The sequence below is a fragment of the Acanthochromis polyacanthus genome, chromosome 22 (genome assembly GCF_021347895.1).
Source record: "Acanthochromis polyacanthus isolate Apoly-LR-REF ecotype Palm Island chromosome 22, KAUST_Apoly_ChrSc, whole genome shotgun sequence".
Classification (NCBI taxonomy): Eukaryota; Metazoa; Chordata; class Actinopteri; family Pomacentridae; genus Acanthochromis; species Acanthochromis polyacanthus.
The window spans coordinates 20465850-20479968 of NC_067134.1; the positions used below are offsets into that span (position 1 = coordinate 20465850).

At 42.4% G+C, this 14119-nt stretch overlaps 1 protein-coding gene across 1 annotated transcript in view; it reads left to right on the forward strand.

The window, feature by feature from the left end:
- The window catches only part of zeb2b (zinc finger E-box binding homeobox 2b), a 105086-nt gene that overhangs the window by 66992 nt on the left and 23975 nt on the right, over positions 1-14119 (forward strand). Inside the window, 1 exon segment of the mRNA XM_022189315.2 lies at positions 12575-12826. Coding sequence (XP_022045007.2) covers positions 12575-12826 — 252 coding nt within the window.

Sequence of the window (14119 nt, forward strand, 5' to 3'; positions counted from 1 at the left end):
CTGCATGACAGTTTTGGCGTCGCGAGGAAAAAAAGGTGAAAAGGAGTCTGGGATAAATGCCTGTAACCTCTGTGATGTCTGTGGTAGAAAAAAAAGAAAAGAAGATTACCTCAGCTACTTCGGTCGGACTTTGCTCAACTCGCAGACCAAATGAGGACACTTTTCAATTCGCGTCCTCAAAATGAAATCTCCCAGCAATATTAGAAGACGAACTTCAAGCAGTGATTAATTCATTTTTTTGCAAAACAGATGCATTTGAGGAGAGAAGCCCTCATTTGTTTCTTTTCTCTGGATCTCATTCTCTCTCCTCCTGGTGAAGGAAATCAGCATCAAAAGCTTCTGTTAGCCGGTAATTACAGCTCAGGTTCTGCTTAACTGTTATTAACAAAAAAGTACAGTAATCTGGCCTGGCAGTGCAATATGTTACCGTAGCTTTCTAATTAATCTTACAGGGAGCGTAATAAATTTACAATATCAGATTGGCGCAATACTGTATATAGATTTATTAAAGCTTTTAATCAGTTCTGGCAAAATTAATTTTGCAATGATTGCTTACATTTGAATTTGCATATACTTAGTGCGAGTAATTTATTTTTATAGATTCTTTTTTATTAAACCAAGGCACATGGGGGCCGTCAGAGATGAAGAATTACTGGATTTTGTGCTTCTCGGTGCTGCGAGGGAAAGAGTTTTCTCCAAGGTGTGAGAAAAGGTGTCACACCACCTGTCCTCATAGTGTGCGATTAGTCATGTGTTGACGGATTCTGCTGGAACATAACTCTTGGACCTTCTCGGTTTGTTTCTTGGCTTCATTTTAACCTTCATTAACGCTGAAAAGGCAGCAGAGAGTGTTGTGAAGTGTAAGATCAGAGCGGCTTTGTCCTCATCGCCTTTGTTTGTGGCGACTGTTTCTTAAAGGGAATTCAGCTGCTGCTCTTTCTGAAGGTGATTCTGTATTAGCTCCAGGTATCATATAAAAGTTATCTGCATAATGTGCCAAACTGTTGACTTTTTGCTCTTCTGAACTCCAAAAGGCATATTCTCTAGAAAAACCACCAAAATTACACCATTTATTAGAGACAGAAACAAAAATAACTAATCAAAAACACTAAAAGTTCTTGGATTGACAACTTTCTGCCAGTCTTTGAACTCATCATGTCAGTAAAATCAACTACATCTGAGCCTAAAATCCAAATTTTTTATCAAAATCACCTTACTCTACATGTCACATTGCCGTGGATCTTCTGTTTGCTCCAGATTATGGAAAAAAATAAAAAATAAAAAATAAAAACTGTACTCCTTTGCTCACCCATGTTGCCATGACACGCTCAGCTGCAAAAGTCACATGACACAATTTCAGGGTATATTCAACAGCACTGCAATCTGTGGTTCCACAAAGTAAACAGGAGAACAAATCTGAGAATTGAGGTCAAACTAAAACATCCAAGATCTATGAAATAGATGCGACATGGCTAAAAAAAACTATGAACAGAGGAGCAAGTTGTTGGAGGATACATTTCGCATGACGAAGCATGTTAATAGAGTTTAGCAGAGTGGAGTGGAAAATGGCTAATTTGTAGAGGTTTTAAAGACCTTAGTGATTGAAACAGCTCATGTGAAAGTGTTGTCGTGTGGAAATTGGAAAATTGTTCTACCTGTTGATTACTTGCAACAGTTAGGTTGTTGACATAGAGGTGCAGGACTTTGTGTTGCAATGAAAAATGAGCGCACAGTGGGTGAAATGTGGCAGGAGCAACGAAACGGTGGCAAAAAAAAAGGGGGTTCCAGGGGTTAAAGTTGGATTCTTGCTAATTAACCAGCCCTGAACCTTCAAACACACTAAGTTCAGAAAGTTTTATTATTACAATTCTTGTGTCATGCTTCATTGCATCACTGGTTAGTTTTATAGTGACAGAAATGTAGTGTGTAGTGACATGTTTCCTCATCGTCTCCTCCCTTGTAAATATCCACAATAACACAACAAACCTACACAGTCTTGGGTGCACACAGACCTACACACCTACACACACACACACACATATATAGGACTGTTGTAGCACTTACAGGGCAGATAAGAGTGATTCATAAACAGATGAACCCGAAGCAGATGTGTTATCATCGGTGGCGCTGTGCACAAAGTCCTGCAAGGCCACGCCGGCCCTCCTGAGGCCTTCACACATCAAGTCCACATTAAACCCGATAACAGAAGGCTATCAATTTGGCGCCCCAGCTCAAAACCCGATACGAGGCGGCGTCAGCAGATTCCACGTCCCCTCCCATCCCCCAGCACCTTGAATGTTTCTTTGCATGTGGGAAAGTTTCTATTTTTAACAAAAAATAAAATGTTCCGCATGCCGACTCCTTCACTTGCTATTTCAGTGAATGCATGTCGCAGGTGTGCAGACTCGGTGGCATTGAGCCACAGTGTCCCTTTGAGATCGGGCAGGAGGTGGAGGGAGAGAAAAAAGGGGGAGATTCTGTGGCGTAGAGAAAGAGGAACGATTTAGATAACAGTCTCAGCTTGTGGCTCACACACACACACACACACACACACACACGCACATAGACTCTCTGAGCTGCTATCAGAAACACATTATTATTGGAGAGAGCTGACCACAGGAGAACACTGGCAAGCACCCCGAGATAGGCTCTTATATTTTTCCACCTCCCCAGGGAAGAATTCATGAATTAAATCTTTCTATTAAAGGTAACCCTTTCCTCCTCCCACTAGAATACAAACAAGGAGCGAGACATTTTCATTCTGGAGCTGCAACTCGTGATTATTGTCACCATCAAACGGCCTCTTTATTATTATGTTTTTGGTCGTGTTATTCGTAAATGCTCCTGTCATGTTTTTTACTCGCTGTGGGCTCATATTTCACTGGAAAATAAAGTCCTGCACCTCTATGGAAAGAGAACAAACATGACTAGAAGGAGAGGGAACTCAAAAATGTCTCCTGTGCAGTTATAACAAGTTAAAATGACATAATTCATAACAAAAACAAAAATGAAGTGCAAATTATTTAGCTTAATTAAAAATTATTTAGTTTCCAAAACCTGAAGAATCGACATTTCTATTATTTTTTTCTCCTGTACTTACTTCTTATCTGTTGCGTAAACACAGCCTGCAGTTCAACCTAGTAGTTTTTGAATTTTTGTCATGCGACTGTTGGTTGCAGCCAAGTCATTTTTTTAACGTTTAAAAATTGAAAAAGCATTTTTTCTAAGTACCTACGGGTGTTATAGGATAATACGTGGTGACTCTACATACTGTAGATATTTTACTGCTGACATTTTGCAGCCTCTGCAAACTCATTTTTTATCTTCTGGGCTTTTGTGAGCTCATTTAAAGAAATTCAAAATACTTCATATACAATGAAAATCAGCAAACTCTCACATTTAAGACTTAAAATAGTTGCCGTGTGTGTTTCAGAACAATTATTTAAAGGAGCAGCCGGGTTTGTTGTGCAACATTTTCAATTGTGAAATTCCTGCTTTAAATATATTTGTGTTTACCACATTAATATTCAGCCACAAACATGCAAACACGTGTCCGTCCCTTTATTACGGCGCACATCTGTTTTATTAGCTGCTCGATATTAACCTGCAGGTGCTCTTGTCGCAGTCGTCGCTGCCTCTGCTGCTGCTGCTGCTTCTTCTTCTTCTTCTTCTTTACAATCCACATTTATACACACACACAAAAGCCCCGCAAATTTCAAATAGTTTAAAGCACTTTGCTGCATTCATTCAGCTCGGAGCATAAAAAGGGTCTTTATAGTGGAGGGGAAATTAGCGATGGTCTCCCTTTATGTGTGTGAGAAGCCCCGCTTTGCCTGCGACGACTCCAAAACTGGAAGCAGTTCACCCAGCAAACGTTTTTTTTTTTTTTTTTTCCGTGTGTGTGTGTGTGTGTGTGTGTGTGTGTGTGTGTGTGTGTGTGTGTGTGTGTGTGTGTGTGTGTGTGTGTGTGTGTGTGTGTGTGTGTGTGTGTGTGTGTGTGTGTGTGTGTGTGTGTGTGTGTATTTGGTTAGTTACAGTAATTACGGCCCAATAACTGACAGCCAAAACCAGGCAGGAGAAAGTAGAAGGGGGCTGTTTTTCCTCAGCCGTGCGCAGCCTCGCTGCCGAACATCTGCTGAGAGATTTGCATATTAATTAACCCATATTAACTCTAATTATTCTGGGAAATTATCAAATAAATTAAATTTTCTAATTTTAACCGTTTTTCCCCCCCTCCCTCTTCCCGTTGCTTGACGTGTGTCAGGGTAAAAGGAGGGGAAGCTCACCTGTGCAGAAGTAAAAAAAATAATACATATATTCCACAACCCCCACCTCCCTGCTCCGTCTCCCTCCTCTTCCTCCCCCAACCTTTCCCCTCCTCTGAATCCTCCCTCCCACTCTCCTGGCCTGGGAGTCCTGAGGGCAGCCAGGGGAAGCTTTTGTGTGTCTTTTTTATTCTTCTTCTTTGGCTTGTGTGACGAGGAGGAGGTGGAGGGGAAGGGTTGGGGGGGGTTACTTCGAACATTTGTTGGAGGCAGGAACATGTGTGAACTGGGGGAGGAGGAGGAGGAAGGGTGGCGGGGATGGTGGTGGTGTGGAGGTGGGGGCACAGATGGTGAATCCATGCAGGACCCGGTAGAAAGGTGGGACCTCTGAGCTGTTGAGCAAACCTCAGAGCTTTCTGAGGCTCCCTGCTCCCTCCCAGCCTGTTGCTTGGGCCTCCTCTGCAAATAAATGGGACTTTAATTGAATTAGAGTCAGCAGTGCTGCGACGGAGTCTCCTCGTGGACAAAACCCGGCGGCGATTTGATGGATGTGCGGCGACGTGCTGGAAAAGTTTCGCCCAAAATGTGTCTTTGCATCTTTTTTATAGTAAATGTTTGATTTCAAGCCCCAAATTTGGAAACGTGGTCTTAAAGATGCAGCGAATGTGATGCTAAAACTTTAGTTTCTTCACCTTTTCTGCCTAAAATAGTCCAAAAATACAGAATCATGCTCATACATTTTCCAAATGATCACAAATATTGTTCTGTATTTTGGATTTTAAGCTCCAAATTTTGAAAAGTCATTCAGAGAATGCACTAATGCTTCTATTTGCTTAGCTTGTTGGCCTAAAAATGCAAAAAAAACCAACCTAATCATGCATCTATAATTCCCAAATGAGTCTTATGTCGAAATTATGAGCCCCAAATTTGGATACACGCAGCAAATCCAATGCTGTAACTTTTATTTCTCCACCTATTCTTCCTAAAATAGTCAAAACACCTCATTTTGCATCTGTAATTTCCAAAGTCTTTTGTTTTTATGACACCACTTTGAACCTTTTTTCAATTTTAGCCCCTAAATTGCGTAAAAAGCCTCAAATTTGGAAACATGATCCAGCAAATATGATGCTGAAAAACCTTGTCTGAGCAAAAAAATGCCAGCAGCACTTAATTATTCATCCATAATTTACTAAAATTGGTCTCTAATGAACTAAAATTGTCTCACCTGTTGTGTTAATGGCGAATGAAATGAAGATTTTGGTGTCACATGGTTAGCAAGACGTCCACTTTAAGAGCAAAATTTGAGTAAAATGCAGTTTCCAGTGGGGTTTTGTGCATTAAAATATTGGAACATTTAGCATTTTTCTACAGTTTTGGATCTATTTACACCCTCTCGTTAGAATAATTCTCACAATTTTGCTGTTCTTTGACTTGTTCATCTTTATTATCTGACTTTCAACTTGTTTTTATTGTTTTAAAAATGCTTCAGAGTGTCTCCTAAACACCTAAGCAGTGTAAAAAGTGACGTCCACGTCAACCTCACTTGGCAGCGACACCCCCTGCCCCATCTCCATAGACACACACTGTCCAGACAGACACACACATGCACACACACACGCACACACACACTCCCAGGTTGCGTTTACACTTCACTGAGTTTTCACCATTCATCGTCTCTCCCGAGTCGTCCCCCTCCCCTCACCCCTCACTCCCTCTCTGTCTCTTTTCAGAGCTTTTGTTTGCCCTCTGCCACCGTCCTTTCACCGACTTGGCCCTGATTTGCCCCTTGTGCTCGATCGCACCATTATACCGAGACAAGATAGCACAAAATATCCAAACATGTCTGCCATTCTTTTGTCCGCCGTGACTCGGCTCGGAGCTTGAGTGCGGTGTTCGAGGGGGGAAAACAGAAGTCAGAGGAGCCGCAGAAGTTTGCAAATCAAAGTTTCTGATTTGAATTTCTGCTATTGGAGAGATAAACGCCACGGACTTGCTTTAAACAGACATCTTCAAACGTGGGTGTGTGATTTTTGGAAGACGGTGCAATAATCTGGAACTAAATACACTCTGGGAAATCATGTTTTTTTTATTGCAGTGATGCCATGGAAGAGTATTTTTAGTTTATGTAAGTTTAAAGAGCCATCAAAAAATGGCAAAAATTCATTACTTGAGGAATCGTTTTCAAGATCCCACCTGGTTCTATTTCGATCAAAAGGACTTGATAAGTAATTTTAATGCAACCTTTGCAGCATTTCTGGGGCCATTTCATGAGAAAATTTCAGATTTTTTGTGCTCTGGACTGATGGTCAGACAGAACAACATGTTACAAGATGCCAAGTTTAGTATTTTCAAAGTTGTGATGGACATTTCTCACCGTTCTGATCAATAATTGAAAAAAAAATAATCTGCAGATTAATCATTGCAGCTATAATTTTTTGTCCATACCTTCATTATTTTTAAGCATGGAGAGAACGCTCCTGTAAATAAAGTTTATCATTTGGCGGTGGTTCTTTGCAGAACTAGAGAGGCTTCTGAAGAAGTTATAAAGCAAAATTTGCAGCATTTCTGGGCTCTTTTCTTATTGTAGCATTTGATATTTTTTGGGGTTCTCCACAGATGTCACGAGATGAACTTAAAAATAATCTTCACATTCCTACCTGTACCTGCCAGCAAACTAAATAGCTAGAAGAAATTGAAAATCTTTCACTACTGTAAAGAACTGGACACTAAATAAGGAACTTCTTCAGTTAGTGATGGTGCTTTGAAGAAGCAAGATGCTGACATTGGATTTTCAGTTGTGACCGACATTTCTCAGTTTTCTTACGATTTAGGAATAAAATCATCTCCAGATTAGTCATTGCAGATCAAATTTCATGCTTTTACCTGACACCAAACCAAATAACTCCAATAAAACTGAAGAATATTTAGTAGTTTAAAGAACTGCCCCTTAAACAAAGAGGTTCTTCAACTAGTGATGACACTTGAGCCTTCAGACAAACCATTATTTCTACCATTACCATTAAAACGTTTAATATTTTTGCTGGTTCTGGACAGAACAGCAAGTTAAAAGATTCCAACTGTGAATTTAAAAGTTTTGACTGACAGTTTAATGAAAATTAATTGGGTTGCAGCTCTATTTTTTGCCCTTAAATGCCATCAAGCCATGCAGCTCCAGTAAAGATGTGGAACCTTTAGCTTCTTCTGAGAGGAGGTTAAAAACTGTGTAGAAATTAGTTAGCTGAATAAAAGCATGCATTCAAGGCCGTCTAAAACTATGTAAAAAAAAAAAAAAATAGAGTAGTTGCTAATGTAAAAATGAGGTAACTGCACAGAAAAACTGTGTAGCCGGAGGTGTGAGGTTTCCATCCAGCAGGAGTGCGAGTTACCCGAGGAAGTGCTTAAACTGTTGCAGACAGGAACAATGGCAGACAAAAGGTCATCATGAGAATCCAGTACCGCTGGCCATCGCCACGAGGCAGCGACCTCGCTTCCACCTTAATGCCCTCCCACACACACATATACACCAACACACACACACACCAACACAGCGAGCGGCTAACTCCTGCTTCCCCATCTCCCTCGCAGCCATCCAGGTGATCCGCTTGGCTCACATTCATGAGACAGGGAGCGAGCGCGAGCAGTTATCGTCCAATAGGGAGAATGTCCTGGCTCATTATCGGCGTAGGAGGCCGAGCGTGTCACCTGGAGCTAAGCCTCGACACTTGACTAAAAAGTCAGCCGGGGTTAGCGTGAGTGCGCGAACGTGGGTGTTAGTCATTCACCCCGCAGCCATCACCTCCACCGCTGGCCTGCCGAGCACCAAGAGCTCCTTCTTTCTCCGAGACTGGAGCGGTAAAAAGGGCTTCCAGTGCAGCCTCCTCTGGGCGCTGGACGGCTACTTGGGGAGCGCTAAATAAATGTGATTATACCTGTTAGCACTGTGGAATGGTTCTCGCCTGGCAGAGTGCAGGTGTAGCACCCCGAGAAGGGAAGATTTTTATGTTAAAATTCCATTTTGGAGTCCGTTTTGGATGTTGGGGAGAAATCTTTGCACCACAGCTGTATTTAACCTGAAATGCAGAACGGCTATGAACACATTTCAGCCATTTAGGGAAGTTAAATGATGCAGTTTTTTCGCTCCCATCACATTTTTACTTATTTTTACTACCTAGTGTTGACTGTCAAACCGTAGTATGCCACATAGATACATCCAAGTCAATAAGTTGGGAAATTTAGCTCATTTTAGACTTTAATTTTGAGATTTTTGCATGTTTTCTTGCATTAAGGCTGCATTTAACCCTTCTGAACTCCAACTCGTTTTTGGCTCCTGTCAGATTTTTGCTCACCTGGGCTCATATTTTGTTGCAGTATAAAGTCCTGCACCTCTATAGAAACAGAACAACCATGACCAGAAGGAGAGAGACCTCAGAGATGTCATCTGTGCTGTATGAAACAGTTACAATACTATAAATCTTTGACTATTTATTCGACTAACTTTGACAAACTACAAAACTTAGAAAGAAGCAACACAAATAGCATTTTCCCAAGTTCCCACAGGTGTTACAAATACTGTGGAAAACTAAAATGACTCTACATACTGTATCTTTTTACTTATTTGCATATTTAACTTGTTTCCATCCTTGTCTTTTATGCTCTGGGGTGAATACTGCCTGCAGTGCAACCAAAAACTCTCAGAATTCTTGTCAGGTGGCTTTTGGTCACCAATGAGTCAATATTAGTTTCCTGGTTCCACAGATGAGTGCAGAATGTTTTAGTTTTTACAGAATCTGGACAGAACAAACAATTTATTTGTAGCAGATTTTCAAGTTTAAAGCGTCGACTGGGTTAAATGTTGATAGATTAGTTCGAAGACTGTTGGAAATTTGAAAATCTTAGACATTCTCTCAGATTTTTTTTACAGTTTCCAGCTGCTACAAATGGTGTAATGTTGGTTTTGTGATCAGAGAGTCATAAACATGTGTTTGCATGACACTGAATTTGTTATCTAGACGCTTTGCATTCCACAGCTCACCCAAATAAGACCATCCTCATGCATAAAAGACCGTAAAGTGAGTTCTAGTATCAAAGAGTCACTACAAATGGGAGCATAACCTCATTTTCTCACATTTTATTTCGTGTCACGCACTCTCGGCTTGAAAGAAATTCCATACATGTAAAGTTTTTCCTGCCAGCAGATGCGTGAGGTCAACATGAAAGGCTGGAGTCGGTGGCCGCACACACCTCCGGTTGACTTTTGGTGTCTTTGAATGCAGCATGTGGTCCAACAACTGTTGCCAAAACTGAGAGCGAGGCGAAGTTATCTTGGAGTCGATTGTGACTCTCACATTAAAAGCACTTTTGATCACTGGAGCTGTTCATCCGCTGTCAAAACCTGACGCCTTGTAAATACAATCATTTCAGATTTTGAAGTTTGTTTCCCGGCGCGAGATTGATTCCACAGTATCCATAAAAAATACGACTGTCACCATTGAAGTATTGGGTATTTTTTTGTCCTCTTTATTTATCTTTATCAAAGAAATGATGAGATTTTAATAAGACTTTCTCCCTTTTGCTCTCCGATTCTCTCCACTGATGCTTCTAATCAATATACAATATCACTCTTTGCTCTGTACTTTTTTCCCCGCCGGTGACAGAATAATGCCGGGCCTGTGAAAGGGTTATGTCAGATAGTTTAAAACCCGATATTAAACAAGAATTGCGCTGTTACATGTGTCATTTTAATTATCCCGCAAGTCAAAAGGGGCTCTATTATTTATTTACCTTTTAAGGGAATAAAAGGCGAGCAGTCTGGAACAGGTAGCAACAGTTAGCGAGACGTCATGTGTAATTGCTTTTGTCGACACTTTAAAGGTAAGAAAAGGAGAGGAGAGCAGCAGTAAACACTTATCTTTTCTTTGTCTCCGCTCGGCAGCACAAAAGGCTGATTAAGAGCGAGGTTCGGGAAGGGGGACGAAATAACTGCCTGCGAAATATTAGTAGGTTAGAATTACTTTGTTGCGTGACACAATACCAATAGATGCTCGGCGCTCGGAGAGGGAGAGGCTCTTGTCAACGGTGGCACCTAAACAATGGCGGCTTTCTCGACGTTAATACCAACGCGTTTGACTTGACGAGCACCCCACTGTCATTTTGCCTTCTTGGAGGTATACGTTGACAGCTGATGTTCGGAGAAGATTGCATCTACTTGCGGAAGACAGTTCAACGCCCCCCCCTCCACCCTCCTTTACCGAGCTGAAATTTGTTCAGAAAACTTCGGTGACAGAAATAAAAATGAAAAGCTCCACTTTGAAGTCCCTGAAAAGTTTCCCGAAAAAAAAGAAAAAAAAGCTGCTCATTCCTTATGTGGGAAGTCAGAACGGTGTGCGTTGCCGCGGTGGATGTGTTGCTAAACAAAAAGAAGCTCCCTCGCTCCTTTTATTGGGGAAGAATGGGCCCTTTAAAACCTGTCCAGCCTTAGATAATTTCATTCAGCCGGCCCCTGCTCGGCCGTCATTGAATCTGCATCCAGAGATCAGGTTCACAGCGACGGGTTGATAGCTTCCCAAGCCTCTCGGCCTTTTGTTCTACCGGGCCCCCTTCTTCTTCTTTCTTTTTTTTTCCTGCAAGTTGGGTTTTGGGGGGGACACAGAGCTGATGGGACGTCGCTGCTGAAAAAAAGAAAAGAAAAAAAAAAAACCTCCGATAGCGAAAATGATCACTTTTTAGAGCGGTTTGGCGATCTAGGTAAAGAGTTTTCTCCCAGAATAAAGACGCCAAAGGTGGACTGGGACGGACCACCCAGGAACCTCCACTCGTGGGTCTCCAGCCTCGGTTGCCTTTTTTGTCGTCCCTGAGGAGCATTACTGAGTCTGAACTTGCCTAAACCCTTGTGATCACACCTCTTGAAAAGGTTTTGTTTCCTCTGTCGATTGGTATTCGAGGCAGGTCACTGCACTCCCACCCTCCTCCTCCTCCCCATCTCCCCCCGCCGACGCCTCCCCTCCCGTCTGCCTTTCCCTCCACCCTCCCACGTTTGAAAGCCCCGTTTTCATTTTAATTTGCACCTGTTGTGCAGTTGTTCGCTGAAGGCAAGTGCGGACCAGTCAATCGCGGGAGACGTGTCAGGAGGAGATGTGGGGAGGCTTATCTTTTGATATGTATAACGTTTTCAGAAATGTCAGTCTGGGAGAGTTCAAGAGGCAGGGACACTTTTGGGGCCTCGGCAGCTATAACATTTGGCATAAAACTGCCTTAATTAAGCTTGTTGTTTCCTTACAGGGTCACAAATGTGAGGTACTCCGCATATTTCCCCTATTTATGTACAAATGGCTTAGATGTAAATCTATTGATTTCCACCAAAGCTCTGCTGACTTATGGGCTTGTTGCAGCTTTTTTTTATTGCTCAGAAACATAAAAAAACAACCTCCACCTCTTCTCGACGGTGGCTCAAACTCTCAAAGCCCCTCCCACGATTGGCTCTTGCCACAGAACATTCTTGAACAAGCTGCCAATGAGGTGTGTCCCCCCCCCCCCCCCCCCCCCCCCCCCAACATGTGATGCCATGCTCCTGGCTCGCCTTGCGCTCCATCTGCGCCGCTCCAATAAGTCTTCTGACGTCCTTTTTCTGCTGTGATTTACTCGCCGAGGAACCAGCCGACGGCGGTGACTAATTTGCACGAGAGCCACCTTTGATTGAGTTCACAGCCCCTTATTTACAGGCCGTCTATTTTAAGAAAAGCAGGCATATGTGTGGGACCTGGGTGTTGAGGAAGCGGGGCGAGCCCTGCTGATGGAGCTCTAAACGTGGAGTGTATGTATGTCAACCTCAACAGGCCTCAGGGCCTTGTAGTGTTTCTAGATTTTCATATGTTAGGAAACATTTATATTTATGTTCACGGTTCAGCGGCCATGCAAATGTGAACACATCCAAAGGGGCTGAATAATCTAAATTACTATAGGTTAAGCCTTTTGTATGCATAGCAACAACATTTGCAATATCGTATGCGCTATGCAGAGCATCTCAAACGTGAGCGGTATGCTGCGGAGCTGAGCCATCCTGAAAGGTGCAGCTCGTTGGCATCTGAGGCATGTGAGCACCACTGAAAATTAGTGGCTATTTTGGCTCGCATCTCCTCGACAGCTGTCTGCCCACCGCTGCGGTTCGGTCACAAATTCCAGGCGCGGATGCTGTAATTGGGGTGTAACAAACGCACGAAAAAACGCCTTGTACCGAGCACTGATCTTTTTTCCTACATTCTCCTGTCATTCCGGATGTCATTCACTGATGTTTCTCTGTCTTCATGTTGCAGCTCTCAACTATGAGAACGTGGTGGAGACGGGCTCAGAGACGGAGGAGGAGGACAAGCTGCCGGTGTCCGAAGAAGACCCCCTGATCAACGGCACCGGCAGCCCGGCCAGCCTCACCAACCCGGAGGCCTCGCCGCATGCCGAGAGCCACGGCCTGCTCACCAAGGATGAGGAGGACGACGAGATGCGGGACAGCGGCGTCGAGCACATCTGGCCCGACAACGACATGCTGAGTGCCTCGGTCGATGGTACTGGTGAGTGTCTGACGTTTTAACTCACTGTGGGCTCGTTTTTCACTGCAACATAAAGTCCTGCACCTGTATGGAAACACAATAGCCATGAATAGAAGTAAAGAGAACTCAGAAATGTCTCCTGACACAATTATGGTGCCATAAACCCTAAAAAAAGAAACCTGTCGGGGGTTGGTCGGAAAGGTCAAAGGTGAAGGTGTCCCCTGCATCATCTTGTTACCAGAAAATATCTTTAACATGTAAGATTAAGACACTTTCCAACATGTTTATTAGGTTAAAGTTGGGTATCAAGCCTTAATACTGCAGAAAAGTAAATTTTTAGTCATTAAATTAGCAAATTTTGATCATCTTACACTGTAATTTTAAAAACGATTGCATATTTACTTGCTTTAAGGCTGCATTTAACCCACTGAACTCCAAGCAGGTTCTGCCATTTTTAGCTCCTGTTACATGTTTGCTCACTGTGGGCTCATTTTTCACTGAAATCTGAAGTCCTACACCTCTATGGAAACAGAAGAACCACAGCTAGGAGTAGAGACAACTGAAAAGAAGCAGCAAAAAAGAAAGGCAACTGTACACACTATTGATGTTTTACTACATACGTTTTTAATTCGTCAACACTGCTGCAGTTCATCCCAAATTTACCTTAAAAGTCCCTGAATTCTTCTTAAATGACTGTTAGCTGCAGCTGAGTCACTGATGGCTTCACAGCTGCACAGAGAAGCACATAATTTTTTTGTTTGTTACAGAATGTGTTCAGAGCAAACCATATATTTTTTAGTTTTTTTTACATTAAACAGGTAGTTTCAAGTGTCACGTCTTTGAGCTTAGATGTGATAGAGGATTTTTTTTTTTTACATTACGACACGTCACAGATGAGTAGTTGATGTGAAGGTCAAAAATCTAACAACTCCTTCTGTTTTTACAGTTTCTAGCTCTGACAGATGCAGTAATTTTGGTAATTTATTTCAAGTGAACTCGCCTTTCCAACCTACTGGCAGGTTGTGGGGGTTTCGACGGTTACAGAAAAGCAAACTTGGAAAGTTGGCTAACAGGCAAACTGATGACTTTCTAATTAAATTTTGGGTTTCCGCTGGATTTCATTGTGAGTTTTGTTGACTAAAAGAGTTGTGGATCTGCGACTGAGGTTCAAGGAAATGTTTGTTAAACCGGATCTGCAATCTGCTGTCTGAAATGACAAAACATCTGGAGAGATGAGATTGCAGCTTAACCTGCACTCTTGAACGACCTCATTAATGTTTCAAAAAGTGTCAAAAACCAGATTTTAAATGCTAA